The 20511-nt window shown below is 38.7% G+C and overlaps 1 protein-coding gene across 13 annotated transcripts in view; it reads left to right on the top strand.

The window, feature by feature from the left end:
* The window catches only part of VEPH1 (ventricular zone expressed PH domain containing 1), a 254352-nt gene that overhangs the window by 91594 nt on the left and 142247 nt on the right, over positions 1-20511 (top strand). For 12 of the 13 annotated variants that reach the window (XM_019810515.3, XM_045037395.1, XM_019810519.3 and 9 more), the window contains one exon: positions 20260-20480. The exons of the other annotated variant lie outside the window; for it this stretch is intronic. In XM_019810515.3, coding sequence (XP_019666074.1) covers positions 20260-20480 — 221 coding nt within the window. The remainder of the gene's footprint in view (positions 1-20259; positions 20481-20511) is intronic. 13 annotated transcript variants of the gene reach the window in all.

Consider the following 20511-nt stretch of genomic DNA (forward strand, 5'->3'; position numbering starts at 1 on the left):
GTGAGATATTACCTCACACATGTCAGAATGACTAAAATCAATAACCAAAGAAACAACAAGTGTTGGCAACGATACGGAGGAAAAAAATCCTTAAGTACTATGGGTGGAAATGCAAACTGGTGCTGCCACTGTGGAAAACAGTTTGGAGGTTCCTGAAAAAATTAAAAATAGACCTACCATATGATCCAGTAATTCTACTACTTGGTATTTACCCAAAGAATATGAAAACATAGATTCAAAAAGATATGTGCAGCCCTGTGTTTATTGCAGCGCTATTTACAATAGCCAAATTATGGAAGTGTCCATCCCTAGATGAGTGGATAGAGAAGAAGTGGTGTGTGTGTGTGTGTGTGTGTGTGTGTGTGTGTGTGTGTGTGTGTGTATATATATTGCTGTGACTATTACTCAGCCATAAAAACAAAGGAAATCTTGCTATCTAGAGAGTGTCATACTAAGTGAAATTAGTCAGAGAAAAAAAAATACCATATGATTTCACTTATATGTCAGATTTAAGAAACAAACCAATGAACAAAGGAAAAAGGAGACAAACCAAGAAAGAGACTCTTAACTAGAGAGAGCAAACTGATGGTTACCAGAGGGGAGGCAGGTGGGGGATGGGTGAAATAAGTGAAGTGAAGCTATCTTGATGAGCACTAATATATGGAATTGTTGAATCACTATATTGTACACCTGAAACTAATATAACACTGCACATTACTGGAATTAAGATTTAAAAATAAAATTAAAAATATAAAAACTTTTCTGTCTAAAAATAAATAAACAAACAATCCAATGAACCCTCTTAAGATGAGAAATTTGGGGCGAGGTTGTTTATTTTCTCTCCATGTTAGTTCATGTATACTCACTAAACTAAAGTATTTCTTAATTCCCTGTAACCTAATCACATTTCAAAAATTAAAGATACCTTTACTTTTGCAATTTATTTCAGAAATTTCTATAGCTGGTATCATTGAATCTTAAAAATATGTAAAGCACAACATATACCCCAACATGCATTTATTAGATATTGAGCATTACAAATCTCAAAACATGTAACTGTTAGAGGAATAATTTCTCACAATTTCACTAGTTTTTTTTTTCCTTTCTACATAAAGCTTTAGGTTATATCCATATTTAAAGCAATAGCGTTTTCTTCTAAAAACTTTGAATTTCAAAAACTTTGAAACTGTGATTATAGTATATCTCCCTAGATAGTTTTATTGGATCTGTTTCTGAACTTTTTTAATGTATATATTTTTTTACTTACAGAGATCTTTATTTTATTTTTTTGTACTCTTTATATCCATCTCCCTATCTATAAAATGGGGGAAATAACTGTAGTTTACTCACAGTGTTATTGTAAAGATGAAATGACAGAATCAGTGTGAAGCATTGCTGCTAACACATAACCACATTGGGGATTAAAAGGACACTCATCATGATGAGCACTGAGTAATATATAGAATTGTTGAATCACTATATTGCACACCTGAAACTAATACTCTCTGTTAATTACACTGAAATTAAAACAAAATTAAAAAGAGACCATCCAGGGGCGCCTGGGTGGCTCCGTCGGTTAGGCGTCCGACTTCGGCTCAGGTCATGATCTCACGGTCCATGAGTTCGAGCCCCGCGTCGGGCTCTGTGCTGACCGCTCGGAGCCTGGAGCCTGTTTCAGATTCTGTGTCTCCCTCTCTCTCTGCCCCTCCCCTGTTCATGCTCTGTCTCTCTCTGTCTCAAACATAAATAAACGTTAAAATTAAAAAAAAAAAAAAAAGAGAGACCATCCACAAACATACACCCAGATAATTCATATAAAGCCTTTAGCACAGTGTCTGGAGTAGAGTAAGTGCTTGATATGTTTCAACTAGCAGAAAGTTGTATCACCTCTCTGGACTCAGTTTCCTCATGTGTAAAATGGAAATAGCAATATTATTCACCACATTGGCTTGTCATGAGGATTTGATGAATTATAACATGTGGAACAGTGTCTGGCTAATGGTAAACAGTAAATAAGTATGAGCAATTTAATTAATTTATTACTTCCTCTGTGTTGCCCAAACCTTTCTCATTGCACTTATTTGGATATAGACTGAAGCTTAAGCCTAACAGACTGAAATTAGGGAAGACAGCCACCAGGGAAGTGGCTTGCCTCTTCCCTGCTTCTCCAAAGAAAGAGGCTGACTGGATGGGTATGCATGGGACAAGTCAAAACAAGGATAGGTCAGAATGGAATGAGCTACCATAGATAAGGGCACGTGTCATTACAGATGCAAAGCAGAATTGACTATAGCTTTTTTTCATTTTTAGAGAATAACTGGTATATGTTGATTTTTTTTTCTGAGTGGAATGCATATCTGCTTTATATTTATTTTGCAGACAATTATTCCTGAGGGGAATAAGAGTAACAAAAACAATAATAAAACCACATTTTGTAAAAATTTTATAACTTAAAATAGGCCTTCCTTGTATTCTTGGGGGCACTGGAAGTGCATGGCTTTCCATAAAGGGTGGGTTGTCCTCAGCTCCTCACCTATAAAAACAGCTAAAATAATTTTGCAGCTTTTTTTTTAAAAAAGCTCTTATTAACTAAATATGAAGTGGTTTAAATTAAACCCAGGCCAGACTGACTTTTTTGTCTATGGAGAACTGAAATAGAACTTCAGTGCTAAAATATTTTATTTTTTCCATCATTTTCTTGACTCATTAGACTGTCAGCCATGCAGGTGGCCTCGGCCCACTGGGTTGGGGACTGCAGTTATTATAGCTCTTTCCTAACATGGTTCAACATGGAAAAGAGACTCCATTAGGAATGGCTTAGATTTTTTTTTTTTTTGAGAAGCAAAATCGGATTCATGTGTTCTATTTACTTAAGGCTCAAGTAAACAAACTGAAACAAATTTAGTTGAATAGTTGAATCCTCATTGGGACCCAGTCTCATTTGAAGGCACACACTAGTACAGAGAAGCACACGCTCCATAGCTATGTTTTATTCCCAATGCCAGACCCATGAGGCAGCAGACCTGTGTAGTGGAAACAGAGACAGCATGCTTTAAAATGCTCTTTGTAAGTGGTTTGGCACACGGAAGGATGCTATGCCCGGTTGTTTTCCTTAGCTAGAGACCAACACTCTGCACCTGTGAAGAATCAAATGGCATGCCCTCCCAGTCCAGCCGCTGCCATGGTGGGTGTTAAATCCTGTGTCTTCTGCCTTGTTTTTCTAACTGGCTGGAATCCGCTGGCCAAGCACCTGGGTGTGTTTATTACATCCTCTCTGGGCTCAGAGTCATGGATACTTTTCAAGTAAAGAAGCGACACACATCTTGCCCAGGTCGCATTTCTGTGACATCCGGCAGGCCTTCTACAAAAACACTTTCAGGAGGAAAAGGAAAAGAATGACAAAGACAACTGACAGCCACATTACTGTCCTCATCCTGACTGTGGAAAAACATCCTGGGAAAAAGGAGCTGGATGGATGATTTGCTCCTTTAACTTGCAAATCAAGACTGAAGGATCTGGGGCCATTCTATGAGAGGAGGAAACTGCGACTTAAAACTACACTTTCCCCAAAGATAGAGAATTTAGTTAAAAATTTGGTAGGCTCAGCGACTTCGGGGACTCATTTTCTTAAGCCTTGGTTGGTGCCAGCCAGCTGCTGCTTAATCCCACAGAACTGTCATCAACTGGGGAAGCCTCCCCCCCCCCCCCCCCCCCCCCCCGCCACCCGTTAAAATGCAAATAGCTTTATTGTTTTTTATATTGTGAAAAGGTTACATGCTAATTGTAAATAATATCAATAATAAACCTCTACCAGAGTGTAAGGAAAACAAACAAAAAACCTTTGAGTATATATAAAATAAGCTTTCAAATAATGGTGCTGATATTCTACACCCTCCCTCCCTTCATGATTTGGGTTGAGCTGCTGATTCTTTCTGGGTGCAAGCCCCAGTGCTGATGATGGTGACACAGAGAAAAGAAAAATGTGGTCCCTGCCCTACAGGAGCTCTCAGCGGACGTGGGCCAAGGGAGATGTACAGATTATTTGAATTTAACTTGGTGTGTGTTACTACTACTAACCCTCCCTGCATGAGCGAGTTTGGGAGAGTGTTATTATCGAAGCTTGGTTTGTCAAATGGTAGGGTCATATCATGGGAGGAAGAGGTAGCTGTCTATGGGAGGACATGGCATGTGTAACAGCAAGCAGCTGGGAAAAGACCAGGAGTCTTTTGGAAACCTTGGAGAACTTCAAGTGCCTGGAGCATTGAATGAATAGTCAAAGAGAGGGGGAAGGATGAGACTGGTCCGTAGACTGGGGTTAGATTATGAAAACTCCTCATTGATTAGCAGATAGTTCCTGTCTTCTACCTTCTCTCTCCAAAGTTATTCATCACTGGTGCCCAGATGACCTTGGAACAGTATTTTGTTTTCCTTCCTATTGTGGACTAGTAAATGAATACCGTGTACCTCAGAGTTCCCAAGAAACTAAAGAGCCTGGTAAAAGGACAAACAGTCCCCACAAATAGTTGCAAACATAGAGTAGTAAATAATGGTTACAAAAGTTACATGTTGCAACAATTTTCAACAATGTCTTGTAATTATCAACTGTAATTTAGGCCAACTGACCAAATCCACAAAGATCCCTCAGTTCCTCTGTGAGCCAGGCAGCTTGACAAACCTTATGATGCGGTAGCGGCACCTAGAAGGTACCTCTGCCTGACCAGTCTCCCCTTAGGACTGAACCCCAAGAATGATCACCCTGGTCCCCACAGATCCGACCTCCTTTCTTCCGAGATGGACCTTTTGACTTTTTTACAACGATATCTGTGAGGAAGTTGGTGAGCATATTTGCCCCAGGGAAGTGGAAAGCGCCCACTCCATGACCAGAAGTGATTGAATCCTGGATTCACCAGGACAACTGAGCCTTGGCAGCGGGGAGATTGAGAGGATGAAGCAGTGGCTAATTCTAGCTCAAATCCTGCTGCCTTTTTTTTTTTAATGAAATTTATTGTCAAATTGGTTTCCATACAACACCCAGTGCTCCTGCCGCTCTTTTAAGAAGGCGGCCAGTAGTCCTCACCCCTCCTGTATCCCCCACAGATTGAATCACTTCAGTTTAAACTGGCTACTTTAACTACCAGCATCTGCATTTCTTTGCCTATGGCTTTCCTCACCTTCACAAGCCACTGGGATAATATGTCTGACAGGATAGATGTGTGAGGAATCAACAGCCCTCAACCAATGGTAGGGGTTGAGGTATGTGCCTCAAATGAGATCTGCCTTCCCCAGAATTCCTAGGTACCCTTTCTGAACTACTTCTCTTCTACTCCCCTGCTGGTCTCCCGCAGTTTCCAAGTAGTTGATTGGCCCTTCAGTCATCTCAGAGATCCCAAGCCAAGGAGAAGGCCTTTACATACCTCCCCAGGCCATTGTGCTCTCCTCTGCTCTGAACACTTGAGAGTATGTATCTGTGATGTCGAGTTTAACATCTGATTTTCTTCTGGTTGCATTTGCTTTTCATTCATTTAAACTGGAACTTGAGGAAGCATCAGTGTCTTGTACTAGTGAATGGCAGCTGATGACATGGCACGTTGTGTTTAAGGAGGGCCAGGAAATATATAGACATTAGGTTCCAGGCATGGCTGGTGGCTACTGTTTTTCAGAACCTGTCAGTCTGCTTCCCGTGTGGTGGCCAAAGTGTGGTCACCAGACTAGGAGCATTGAGTATCACCTGGGAATCAGAATCTACAGCTTAACAAGATCCCCAGGTATTCTGCATGTACCTGAATATGTAAGAGGCACTGGTCTCAAGGACCCAGGCCTTGCAGGATTTAGCGCCCATAGAATCCCCTAGAGATTTACTTATCAAAAAAAATTTAAGCCTGGTTTATTTTGTAGTAAGTAGCAGTTAAGAACTTGGTACTGGTTCATATCATCTGAGTTAAAGCCTCTAAGAAAATTACATCTGACAGCTGACTGATCAGCAGTAGACTGTCACACTGAAATGTTCATGTTATAGTTCTTAGCATTAACCAGAATGATCCTTCTTATCTACATGAATATGTGAAGGTAACACATGAGAAATTACACTGAAAAGGGTGTCTTGACATCAGTTTATTTCTTGGTAAGTAATAAATAAATCTAAAGTAGATAAAGACATAGTTGTTGCTATTTAAGACTTATAAACTTGAGATGACTGGAAAATAAATTCTCCCAGAATACAAGTGAACGGAAATGATCAACCTTCAATGCTGTGTAGGTCCCACAGAGTTTCAAATATCTGGAAGTTTACTCAGAAAAGTGAAAGACAAACTTTCCTAACTATTTCATGTCATTGAAATCTTTATTTACTAAGTATGGTTGATTTTAGAAAGGCCAGAATTATGCTAAGCTGATACTGGTTTCTCCATTTTCTCCTGCTATTTCTTATATTGACATCTGCTTTGGAGGGCAAACTTCCTTCAGATGCAGATGGCGTTCTTCGTGATGATGTGATGATTCTAGCTCATTCAAAAGCCCCCTTCTTCTTTCAAAACACTTCCCAGAGCCCACCTTCTCTATGACAGCTCCACATTCCTGAAGCACTATTTGGTTACAAATTTGCTCTCTCCTTTCTGCCTGGTAGGTACAGATTCAACTAGCAGGAAAAGAGGGTGATGAAAGGAAATAGCACAAGTTACAAAGATTTTCCAAAGGAAATATTCTAGCTTCCTTCACTTTAGAAAGTGAGAATGACCTTGAAGGCAAGATGCATGGATTTTAGTATCCCATACAGTAGATAAAATAGACACAGCAGACATAGTTAGGTGACTCTTCTGTTCTTCTGTTAAGAAATGGCAAAATTAACCCATGCTATGCTCTGAATGTGCCCCCCTCACCCCTCACCAAGTCATATGTGGAAACCTAATCCCCAAGGTGATGGTATTAGGAAGTGGAGCCTTTGGGAGGTGATTAGGCCATGAGGATGGAGACCTCATGAATGGAATTAGTTCCCCTACAAAAGAGGCCCGAGAGAGCTCCCTTGTCCCCTTCCTCCATGGAACCAAACACCACCTCTACCAGCACTATGATCTTGGATGTCCTAACCTACAGAACTGTGAGAAATAAATGTTTGCGGTTTATAAGCCACCCAGTATGTAGTGTTTTGTTATAGCCGCCCGAATGGGTCAAGACAAACTATGAGCCCATTCAGGATCTCAATACAACCCCATCTAAAAACCCTAAAAGGCTGTTGTACTCTTTTGTCACTGTTACTAAAAGTCAACTCACAAATAAGTGGAAAACAATTTGAGAGTTAATAGTTGTCTTCAGGCTAGTGCGTTTCAAATTTTTGAGCACACCATGGTCAGATATAACTTCAAAACCCCATCCTATTCGTTGCAATGTGTTTGCATATTTTTATTTACTTGCTTGTTTATGCCAGTTAAGTTTCAATAAATTAAGTTAAATATGTTTATCTCAGCAAGCAGTTAAGGCAGTTCACAATGGAAATGTAGTTGCTATGAGACCAAACATCATTAACCCAAGGCAAATTCCAATAACTGAAAAGGGAAGCATTGCGAGAATGGGGAGCAGGGTACCAGAAAAACTACCTCAAACTCTCCTAGCTAATCTCAGGCAAAGTTTCCCCTGTGGCAAAATGAATTTTTCCATTTTATTCTCTGCTGTAAGTAATGAAATACTACCCAGATATTTTCTGTCTAACCTGTATCTCAGGAGTTAAATCTCAGCTACTATGAATAAAACTTCCTGGCTATTTTTTATGAAAATAAGTAGGTGCAAAGAAAGATAGGCATCTTGTATGTAATTATATAATGAGTAAATTATGTAATGTAATGAGTAAATTATGGAAAGTTCAATTGTAGCTGATGTGTAGTTCAACTGAGTTAAATCTTACCATACTTTTCCTTTTCTAATGAGCAAAAAGCATTTTTTTTTCCTGGCAAAGTGCTCAAACACTATTTCTCTTTTCCTTGCCTTGCCTTGCCTTGCCTTGCCTTTTCTTTTTTCTTTCTGGGCCCATAATAAGCATCTTTCTTCAAAATGTTTCCATGATTGGGCCAGAAGGTCTGTGGTTACTTTTTCTATCATTTTGTGATTACCCTCCATTTGCTAAACAGATATTGTGTAATTAAAGATGGGCCACTTCTTGAGGTCTCTAGAAATGTTTCAGTGCTAAAGGCCCCAGTGGTCTTTCAAAAATGTTTGCTTAATTGAAGCGAAAGAAATAGTGGAACCATTGTTCAGGCTAATCAATGAAAGGCCATTTGCATGAGGGGACCATGGTGTGGTGGAAGAAGAAATCCTGGCTCAGTATAATTCATTCTGGGTCCCTTGAGCCCACACAAAAGATTTACCTTTAAGAGGCTAAGTTCCCAAGCCCCCATGTTTTTAGAAAGTAAATCCAAACTATAGACCCTCTAAATCTTTTATCAACCTCAAAATAATACTGTTAGAAGCTCAAATTAGAAGGACTTCTGCAAGCTTTAACATCTGTATTTGGGGGTCATTGCAAAGAAAAGATGCTGGGAAATAAACCCTCAGGACAAATGTAGAGCGATTTGAGTTTTCAAATATAAATGTGGGCACACTGAATTCTGTTTTAAGAAAAATAACTGCAAATTGGAAAAATTTATTTGATAGCAGATCATGTCCAGTTTTCTGCCCTTTAAAAAAATCAATCATACTAAAACCATTAATTTATTTGGCTGCATTATTATCTCAAAAAGCAAGACATAAAGGTAAGCTGTCTTTCACATTCTCTGATTTCTATTTTAAATGTCTTTTTGAGGAAGACATACTAAGTCCCATGTTTAAATAAAAGCTATAATTGGTTTATAAATACAAAAATTATACCTTTTTTTTTTAACAAGGGTGGGGTTTACTTTAGCACTCTGTGCCAAATGCATGCAGTTGAACTGAGTCCAATGGTCCTTAATTTTTGCCATGTTACAGAATTTGAGGTTCATTCAAAACAAAGGATACATCTGTTTTCATCAGCTGTTTCTTGACTTTTATTACTGGGACTTATTCTTTAAAATTGTTTTGCCTACATGGTATTGTTTTACTAGGCTTGATTTATTGCTCTCCCACGTGCCCACAGAAACTGTATGTTCAGAAATAACGCAAACTGAACCAAAATAAGAGGGGAAAGATGGGAACTATTTCATTTACATTGGATTAAATAATCATTTAGAATATGTGAATACATTTACATTGCAATAAAGTTTTTATTTATTAATGGGAACAAAAATATGTTCAATTTCTCCAAGCTGATATACAGAAAAATTGAGGCATGTTCAGAGGACAAAGGGAAGAATTGAGGAATGTGAGTTTTGGAATGCTATTTAAAAAATCACCTCAGGGGCGCCTGGGTGGCTCAGTGGGTTAAGCGACCGACTTTGGCTCAGGTCATGATTTCGCGGTCCGTGAGTTCGAGCCCTGCATCGGCCTCTGTGCTGACAGCTCAGAGTTTGGAGCCTGTTTCAGATTCTGTGTCTCCCTCTCTCTGACCCTTCCCCGTTCATGCTCTGTCTCTCTCTGTCTCAAAAATAAATAAACGTTAAAAAAAATAATAATTAAATTAAAGAAAAATTAAAAATCAGCTCAAAATTGGAGGATTATCTGCCCAACAGAGTCATTAACAATGTTTTAGTTTATTTATTCTCTACTTGATTCTACAAAAGAAGATTTCAAGCAGCTTGCCCTCTCAATGTTCTGTTAAAAAATTTATTGAATCTTAGCTTTTGATCCTTATAAACTAACAACACTTGATGCCTACTTACTCTGAAAGCATTTTGCTTATATTTTTATGCTAATTTTTAAGGCTAGAAGAGCATATCTTTGTCTGGGTAATATAACTTTTAAAGAATAAAATGTATTAGTTGTACAGTTATTTTGGTTGGCATTTATAGATTACTGAATAGCTTGACCATCACTGCCTTGGCTACTTCAAGAGCAGTAATCTTTTGTGGATTTGGAAATGTTAAAATAGTAAAATATTTTTACTTCAGACACAGGAAAATATTGAAAAAGACTGGGGAATAATTGCAAAGAGAGAAAGATCTATATAACTATAGATAATGAGCTAAAACTTGGCTCAAGTCATTAAGAAAATCTTAAGTTGTGTAGTAGTTTTACTTAATCATGTAACATTTTTAAAAAGGGAAATGGGTACCTGGGTGGCTCAGTCAGTTGAGTGGCTGACTCTTGATTTCAGCTCAGGTCATGATTCCAGGGCATGGGATTGAGCCCCACATTGGGCTCCCCACAGAGCGTGGAGCCTGCTTAAGATTTGCTCTTTCTTCCTCTGCCCCTCTCCCCTACTCACTCGCTCTCTCTTTAAATAAATAAATAAATAAATAAATAAATAAATAAATAAATAAGGAAACAGACTTTCTCAGTAAAATGTAGAACATATTTCACTTCTAGGTAAACTTTTTTTGGTATGTTACTAATACACTGGCCCATATACTGAGCTGATATTGGGGTTTTGGACCTTTCTAGAACTTCCAAACCTTCTTGATTCACAAAATAAGTTAACTGGGGAAAATTAAGGGTATATAGCTTCTGAGACAGCTTGTTTTTGTTTTTGTGATAATTCAAATATGCCTGCATTTGCATTTATAATTTTTTAAGTTTATTTATTTATTTTGAGGTGGGGAGGGGTAGAGGGTGGGAGAGAGAGAATCACAAGCAGGCTCCACGCTGTCAGTGCAGAGCCTGATGCGGGGCTCTATCCCAAGAACTGTGAGATCGTGACCTGAGCGAAAATGAAAAGTTGGATATTTAACCAACTGAGCCACCCAGGTACCCCTGCATTTATAATTTTTGACACTCAAGTAATAATAGCTAACATTAATTTAGTATTCCATGTGCCAGACATTATTCTGAATGCTTTGTTTTTAACTGAATCTTCACAGCCATTCGATGGGGCAGGTGCTCTCATTAACCTGTTTTATAAACTAAGCCATGGAGAGTTAAGTAACCTGCCCAAGCTCCATGACTGGCCATCACAGTGCCATGACAAACTCAGGAAGGAGCTTCTGAGCCCCCTTTTGTGACCACCACAGTACCATCCACTCCTGCTTGGACAAATGAGGAATAGCTGTGAGGGCTTTACATGGTACTGTCACCTTTCTGTTCTCTGAGGGTGAGATTTTCTCTGTGAATATTTATCCAAAGGAAATCTTTCATATTTATTGACAATTTGAACAGCCAATAATCTTCTTATTTGCCTTGCTAGTCTCTTATTGTCATTTCTGTTTTACATGAAGGAAATAAAGCTTCTGGAAAGCCAAATACTTAACCAGTCCTTTTTTCAAGAGGAGATTTTAGGCAGTGGAACAATTTAGGTTGTTGCTAGTAGATATCTCAGAGGGAACTATAAGTCTCCAGGATGGGTCTGAGCAGCAGCTGGAATGAAGAAACTTAATACATTGCTCAGACCAGCTGAATCCAACAGAAAAGCAGTGCTAACAAGTCTCTTATGACTTGGACTCAGTCATTTTGGATTTTCTAAAAAGGGTGATTATAAACTCATCAGTCAATAGAATATTTGGAATTTAAAAAATTTTTAGTGTTTATTTATTTTTGAGAGAAAGAGAGAGAGAGAGAGAGAGAGAGAGAGAGAGAGCGAGTGCATGAGCAAGGGAGGGGCAGAGAGAGAGGGAGACACAGAATCCTAAGCAGGCTCTAGGCTCTGAGCTGTCAGCACACAGCCCAAAGCGGGGCTTGAACTCATAAACTGTGAGATCATGACCTGAGCCGAAGTTGGAGGCTTAACTGACTGAGCCATCCAGGTGCCCCTAGAATATTTGGAATTTTATTTTAAGGGTTACTACTTCAAATTCTGAACAGAAAACAGAATAGAAGATATCAAAAATCTTCTAGCATAATAGGACAAAGAATCATATACCATCAGTAAGTGGACCTTTACCTGCTCCAAAGTGATTCCCATTGATTAAAAATTTTCCTCAAATATGAGTTACAATTCTCATGCAGAGAGGGCTCCACAATGCAGTATCCCAGACCAAAGGGATCCCCTTTTTAAATGGCATTTTCTAACATGTTTTTTTCCTTTTATGTGGAGAACCAAGAAAGAAAGAAAAAAAGGATTTCAGAATATGTCAATGTTACCCATATTTTCATCTTCTTCTATACATAACTGAGTTGTAAGAAAAAAGCAAATGGCTGTCCCAAGTCTTCAGTCTGCACACCCAAGCTGGGTCACATATACAAAATAATCTGTAATGGGGAGAATTAATATTTGATGAAAAACAAGAGTTCAAATGGATTTGAATGTGTAGTAACTTGTTACTGAGAGAAAATTTCAATTACTTTAAAGTCCCATGATGGAACATAGAAGGAAAGACAAACTGGTAGATGTGCTTGAGACCAAACTCCATCTGACCTCAGTAAAGGTGAACTTGCATTTCTCTGGACATGATGTCAATGGCTTATGAAAAGTCATGTCTTAACAATTTAGAGTGTCTTTCAACTCTGACCAACCAAGGTAAAAGCAGATATTTCCTTTTGTAGGAGATCCAGAAAGATTTGAAATAGATCAATAGATCCTTCTACTGACTTACCAACTCATATTCCATCCTTCCTTGCTTCCTGTCTTCTTTCCTTCTTCCTTCTTTCCTTCCTTCCTTTCTTCCTCCCTCCCTCCCTCCCTCCCTCCTTTCCTTAATTCCTTTCTTCCATAAACTTCGTTGATTTTGTATGTGTGAATTCACCCACCAATAACATGTGTTTGTAACCCCAGATCAATACCTTAGATGCTACTGAGATCATTCACAGACATGCACAGAGCAGCAAAAAATTTGAGTCACTTGACTTACAGGTTCCCAGTTGAGGTTGAACAAGGTACTGTTTTGTCTTCTTGTTTCAGCTCTCATACTATAAACAGGTGCCTTTTCTTTTCATAATCTATTTAGTGCTACATTTTACTCATTTTTGTGTGTTTTTTTTGTTGGCAATTTGCTGTTTAAAGTGTCTCACAAGTATAGTGCTAAAGTGCTGTCTGGTGTTCCAGCACAAAGATAGCTTTGATGTGCTTTATGGAGAAAATGTATGTGTTACAGTAAGCTTTGTCCAGGCATGAGTTACAGTGCTGTTGGCTGTGAGTTCAATTTAAATGAATTAACAATATATATTAAGATGTCTTTAACATGCATAAAACAAGGCTATGTCCTCATCAGTTGTTGAAGATGTACGACCAGAGCTTGCAAGAGGCTAACCCTATATTTTCCCTAGAGACAGTGCTTCTGTGTTTGCTAATTCAGTGTTCCCAGTGACTTTATAGAACATAACTACCATGAATAATGATAACTGACTGCGTGTACATACACACACACACACACACACACACACACACAGGTATGTACAATGATATATCATTATATCACCAACAATGTGAATAAGAGTAGAATCCTCTGAGATGAAATAATTTCCCACCTTCTCATAGGCTGCAGAATAAGGTGACCAACTGTCTCAATTCACCCATTTACCCTTGATTGAGGGGTTTCCCCAGATGAGGGACTTTCAAGTGCTACAACTGGGAAAATTCCAGGACCAACTGGAAAGAATTAGCCTCCTACTCTAGAATTTCTTGAAGCCAAAGAATTGGGGTGGGGGTAAGGTCCATACAAACCCTTCAACTCTTGCTCTGCAGCTAGAAACCCCACCATCATTAGGAAAGAGACTCCTAAAATAAATATACGCCAAGCTATTAAGCACCACTGGCTCCACTCATGCTTCTGAGGGTTCCTGAGAAAAACCTGAGGCCTCCCTGGCAAAGCTTCATTGAGAAAGCATTAACAATAAGTTCATTTGATTTACATTTCTATGGCCCTTGTATCTCTTTGGGTGTGTGGAGACTTCAGAGTTGAGATGTGAAGAAGTAGAATGATTTGACCCAATAAAAAAGCAGATGCCCAAGAAATAAAATATTTTCATTCAGGCAGCTGAATATATTCTTTTCCATTAGTCTTTTGTACATTGATAAAGGATAAAGGAGAGAAAGTGTGGATTTTAGGATTTAATACATATTTCCTAAACCAGCAAATGCTCAACTTTCCAGAAATTTGTGACTCTGTACAGACTAGTGAATCTCAACCCTGGCTGCGCTTTAGAATTATTTGGGAGGTTTAAAAAAGTCCTGTGCCTGGACTCCCCCCATTACAATGAACTTAAAGAAGAATGGGTGGTGAGGATGTTACTGTGCATTAGAATTGTTTTAAAAGGATGATTCTAATGTGCAACCTGGGCTTCTCTGAGAAGCACTGTGAAGGAAGACAGTGTTGAGAATAGGTCTCAGGAAGCTTCCAGGTTCAGCAAAGAAAACACTATAATCAATTGGTAATGCCTGTAGTGGGTGGAAGAGAGGAAAGGTTACAGCATGCAGGGCTGTACTAAACCATCTTTTCTAGTCCAGGCAAAGCAGAAAGGTTCTAACTCTGGAATCAGGCAGATCTTGATTCTCTCTTGGCTCTGCCATTACGACTCTCCTACCCGTATAAGCTGGGTCAAGTGATTAGCCCTCTTATCATCAGTATCCTTATCCTGATACCCATTTTGCAAGATTTGTTGTGAGGATTAAGTGAGGAAGCATATGCCGAATACCTGGCAGGCACATGCTTATTAATATAGGGAAAATATCATCATCATTACAGGCACACACACTTTCATTTTTGGCCACTTTCTGAGTTGCATTCTGTTACCCTGACAAAGAACAACAGCAGAGGGGCTTTATGAGGTAGGAGTAGTAGCAACTTTAAAAACAAAATGAATAACACTGATACAAATGAATGGTATGGCCAAGGCAATGTTGTCAGCACATGATCTAGTTCAGGGGTCAAGAAATTACTGCCTGTGGGCCAAATCCAACCATACCCCATTCATTCACTTCTTGTCTGTAGCTGTTTTCCCATGACAGAGATCGCATGACCCCTAAATCCAAAAATATTTACTATCAGATACTTTACAGAAAAAGTTTGCTGATCTTGGATTCTAGTACATCAATTCTCAGTGGGTTCATGGGTCCCCGAAACCCCCTTTCAGGAGATCTGTGAGGTCAAAGTTATTTTCACAGTAACACTCATACATCATTGACGTTTCTCACTGTGTGGACATTTGTGCTGGAAGGACAAAAGCAATGGTGGGTAAAACTGCTAATGCTTTAGCACCAATTGAGACAGTGCACTTTATGTTCTTCACCACCATACACTTGCAGGGAAACAAAACAAACAAAAAGCCGGTTTCACTTAACTCTGGGTTTCTTAGGTTTGGCACTATTGACATGGTGAGCCAGATGATTCTTGGTTGTAGGGGGCTGTCCCGTGCATTGCAGGATGTTTGGCAGCATCTCTGGCCTCCACCCACGACATTCTACCAGCCTTTCTTCTCATTTCCTGGCTGTGACAGCCAAAAGTGTCACCAGACATTTTTTTTTAATTCCTCAGTTTTAACTCAATATATATGGTAATAAATGGCAAATATGAATAGACATAACTCAGATAAACAAAAAGTCGTTAGGGTCTTCTATGATTTTTGAGAGTAAAGAAGTTCCAAGACCACAAAGTTTGAGACCTGCTGCTCTATTTTGTATTCACAGAATATTTATAATGTTTATGTTGCTAAGTCAAAAATAATGAAATGAGGGGCACCTAGATGGCTCATTCGGTTGAGCTGCTCAGGTCGTAATCTCACAGTTCAAGCCCCACATCAGGCTCAGTGCCGACAGCTCAGAGCCTGGAGACTGCTTCGTCTTCCTCTCTCTGTGCCTCCCCTGCTCGGGCTCTGTCTCTCTCTGTCTCTCAAAAATGAATAAATGTTTAAAAAAATGTTTAAAGAAAATAAAAAAAAATAATGAAGTGAAAAGGACCATGCAACTGATGATGAACAAGATACAGAAACAAAAATTGGAAAAATATGTGTGTGGGTGGGTTTGAGTTTTTTGATGGGAGGGGTAGAGGGTATCGCCAGTGAAGACATAGCTTTAGAGACAGAGAAAGCATATGTGACCTTGAGCAAGTTAGTCTTTGTATTTGTGTTTCAGTTTCCTCCTTATAAAATGGCAGTGATCACAGTACTGACTTCAGAATATTGGGAGGATTACATGAATAAACACATAAAAAGTGTGTAGAATAGGCTTTGCACTTAGATGAAGTATACTCTGTGGGTCAGCTATTAGTATTATTATAATAAATAATTTGTCAGAAAGGACGAGGTCAGGCCTTCAGTTAAGGCATACAGGTGCTGCTGACCTTACCGCCAGCAGAAAGACAAAGCAGAAAAAATGAAGTCACTGGCTCCCAAGAGACAAAATGTCATGGAGCCCAGAAAGAAATCAGAATCTCCTCACCCCCTTCTTACCCTAACACCACACTTTCTAGTCCAAAATCACATCTGTTACCCCTGTAAGGTACATGAACACCCTCCAAGGTTTCAAAACAAACGATGTGAGGTTGGCTTGGTTTCATATGTTCGTTCCAGAGCAGTTATAATTTTTCTTGTTCCTGCATTGTGATTAATTTTCCCTTCAGCTCAATTTGGCTGCCAGAAGATCATCCAGAATTGTGTCGATTTCAGCAAATACCCACATAGTCACTTTCACCTTTGGGAAGACACATGCTTTAAAGCAAGTGCTTGCTAATTTTCATAGTGAGAAAAATCCTTAATAAAACTATAGGGACACTTGGATAAGCAAATGAAATTTGCAGCATGATTTTAAAAAAATGCTGAAGAAGAATCTGATTCTGAAAATGAGGAAGCTACCTGAAATGTGAAATTATGTTCTCGGTAGTAAAGTGACCCATCTCCTGTGTTCTCCTATCTTCCTACCTTCCTGTTTCATGCAGGACAAGTTTTATTGTCATTGTTTACTATGGCTATTGAGAATGTTGGGTTAGATTCTAAAACCTAGTTGAATCCAAATGTCACCTTTTCTGTGAGATCTGACGACCCTACACTATTTAACATTGACTTCCCTCCCTGCACTTCCCCATCTTGCTTCATTTTTCTGTAAGGCATATTTCTTCATCCAATACATTACATATTTTACACACGTATTTTTTTATTGTCTGCTTGACTCATTTGATGGCAGAGGTTTTTATCCTTTTCCTTGAATAATGTGTTCCTAGCTTCTGAAAGAGAGCCTGGCACGTGGTAAGTACCCCCACATTAAACTTTTGCCTTTATTTATTTATTCATTCATTCATTCATTCATTCATTCATTCATTTTTATTTTGAGAGAAAGAGAGTGCACGCACGCCCCCATGTGAGTGTGTGGGGTTAGAGAGACGAGGCAGAGATAGAATCTGAAGCAGGTTCTGTGCTCTCAGTGTGGAGCCCAACACAGGGCTTGATCCCATGAACCATGAAATCATGACCTTAGCTGAAATCAAAAGTCAGATGCTTAACCAACTGAGCCACCCAGGCACCCCTCAGCTTTTGCCTCTAAACAGGAAATGGAAAATGTCCCTCTGATGTATTGCATACTGTGAATTCACATATGGAGACCTTGCATGAATGACAGCATCTATGTTTTGCAAAAAACCTATCTGACTCAAGAGCATTTAAGTGTCATTCTGCAACCTGGCAATTATATGAGCCAAAGTATAAAATAGGCTTTTAGGAACTTGTTCCAATGGTCTCTATTTTTTAGTCATCTAATATTCTTATCCTTTAATGAATAAATGTCTCTTCAGTTAGCTGTCCAGGTCATGAAATATGAGCCTCTACCCCCACACCCAGACAGAGCACTGTGATTTAGTGGTTGTTAACAAATGATTACTAAGGGATTGATTGGCAGATGTACTCCACATCCCCAAGAGATGTGTTCCACTGGAGTTGTACATGCAGTCTTTGAAAATCAAGTTAAGTAGTAAGGACTAGGGAACTTCACTACTTAAATCTGTTCTATAATAAATATTTCTTGTAAAGCACAAAATTCCTTTGCAACTACATATTTTATTTGTAAAGTCATATTTTGGCATACAAGGTTTGCTTAAATTAGTGAATCAAGACTTATACTCTGGGTGTAGACTCTACAGGCTCAGTTCTGTGCCAGGCTGATGATTGATGTTGAGAAATAGCCCCTTTAGGAGACCTGACTCGGGTATGTAACCATTAGTGAATTATAATTGGAAGGAGGGATTGCAAGTCTCTCAAAGGCAGAGTCTACCTCTTATTCACCTTTGTCATCTAGAATCTAGCACAAGCATATTTTAGGCATGCAATACCTATCTGGTGATTGAATAAAAGCATGAATACACAATTGATCAAATGTAATCAGGTACTAACAAGCTTTTTAAAAAGTCTATAATGCAGTGAAAATTCAGACAGAAGAGGTCACTAGGAATGGCTGCATGGAGGAGATAGGACAGAAGTTACATCTGGAAAGAAATTAAGGTTTCAAGTGCAAGAACAAAGGGTAAAAGGGAATGCCTAGCTAGAAAAGTAATTTAGACCTGTACACCTATCAGTCTAAAGGATATTGAACATCAACTTCCAGCATATATTTATTTATAATTACATGTATATTCTGCTATATTAACATAATGAATAGTTTTTAAATACATTTTAAAACTGGACTTTTAAAGAGGAATTAAAGATGAAATAAGTCATGTTTTAAATTATCTTTATTTATTGTATATCATTATTTATATTGGGTATAAATGTACAGTTCAAACAACTCCCTTGATAATTTTGAATTTTTTTGGCTAACTTCCAGCTATGTTGGATTAAATCATGGTGTCTCATGGCTCATGTGAAGATATAGGAGATCTATCAGCGAAGATATTTACTTGTTACTCACCCATGCCTGGATTCATATGATCCTTCATCTTCCGTTTCCCTGAAGGAACCTAGTTCAGTTACTTGAGAGCATTAACTTGATTAAACGTAGATAATATAATCTGCTCACTAGACCAGTAACCTAGAATCCATAACATGTTGAAAGATGCTTAAAATGAACAAATGAGTTAGACTAACCTGTGGAGAGGATGGAAACCTTACACACTGGTGTGATACCTGGCATTGTCTGATAGAAGGATGGATCAGGGGTGCCATTGACCAGCCTCTTCCTTGCAGGAAGTTACTGAGTTACAGACATGGAGACTGGAGGACACAAAGTTGGGAAGAGTAGATGGATAGGGCTAGATTTTTAATGGTAGTTGAGAGGTTTTGACCTGATGAGATAGGCAAATGCGATTATTCATGTATTTTTAAGAAAAGAATAATGGGGAACAAAAGTGTTATTTTTAAAAAGTTTGTCCTGAAAATAAGGAAAAAATTAAAATCTCAAGCCAGTTCAGAGGCATTGTGAATGAGACATTATTTAGCTCTAGCTAGCTCTCTCAATTCCCCATAGAATTGTCATCTGATGGTCATGGGACTGTAATTTTCCTTTAAAATATAGGTTTTTGTTTTTCACTGTTCTTCTGTTCCCCTTTAGCTTCACTTGATGTATAATTGATTAGTACAATTGTAAGATATTTAAAAGGTACAATGTGATTATTTGATATACATATTCATTATGAAGATGTTTCCCCCACATTGAGTTAACTGACACATCCATCACCACACATATTTACCTTTTTTGGAGAAAGGGGTGAGAACATTTAAGTTCTATTTTCAGCAAATTTCAATTATACAATATAGTATTATCAATTATAGTCACCATGTTATATGTTAGATCCTCAGACCTTATTCAACTTATAGCTGAAAGTAAGTTTGTACCCTTTGAACAACCTCTCACTATTTCTCCCACCCACTCCAGTTCCTGTTTCTATGAGTTCAACTTTTTTTTTTTTTTTTTAGTTTCCACATATAGGTGATACCACATGGGATTTGTCTTTCTCTGTCTGGCTTATTTCACTTAGCATTATGCCCTTCATGTTCATCCATGTTATTGCAAATGGCAGAACTTCCTTCTTTTTTATGACATGATTATGGATGAATAGTATTCCGTTGTGTATGTATACCACATTTTCTTTATCCATTCATCCTTTTATGGACACATAGGTGGTTTCCATGTCTTGGCTATTATGAACAATGCTACTCTAAACATGGGAGTACAGAAATCTCTTTGGGATAATGATTTTGTTTCCTTTGGATAAATACCCAGAAGTGGGATTGCTGGCCATATGATAGTTATATTTTTCATTTCTTGAGGAACCTCCATGCTGTTTTCCATTGTGGCTACACCAGTTTGCACTCCCAACAGCATACACTGGTCTTCATTGTTCTTGGCAGGAGAGAGCCAGGAGCTGCCTGCCATTCCTGGTGAGTCAGCTGGCCAACATGGAACATTCGTTTCATCATATTCTCCTGCTGGAGATTAAGAGCATTACTGATGCTTTCTCCTCCATCCTGGGCCCTCAGAGCAGAGATATCTTCCGCATGAGCAACAGCTTCACTGCCATTGCCAAGCTTCTTACCCAACAACTGGAAACTACCAAGGCCAGAAGCAGCAGGTGAGCAGGAGGTCCTTTGTACCTGAGGGAT

Source organism: Felis catus, chromosome C2 (assembly GCF_018350175.1).
Source record: "Felis catus isolate Fca126 chromosome C2, F.catus_Fca126_mat1.0, whole genome shotgun sequence".
In the NCBI taxonomy this organism is placed as follows: Eukaryota; Metazoa; Chordata; class Mammalia; order Carnivora; family Felidae; genus Felis; species Felis catus.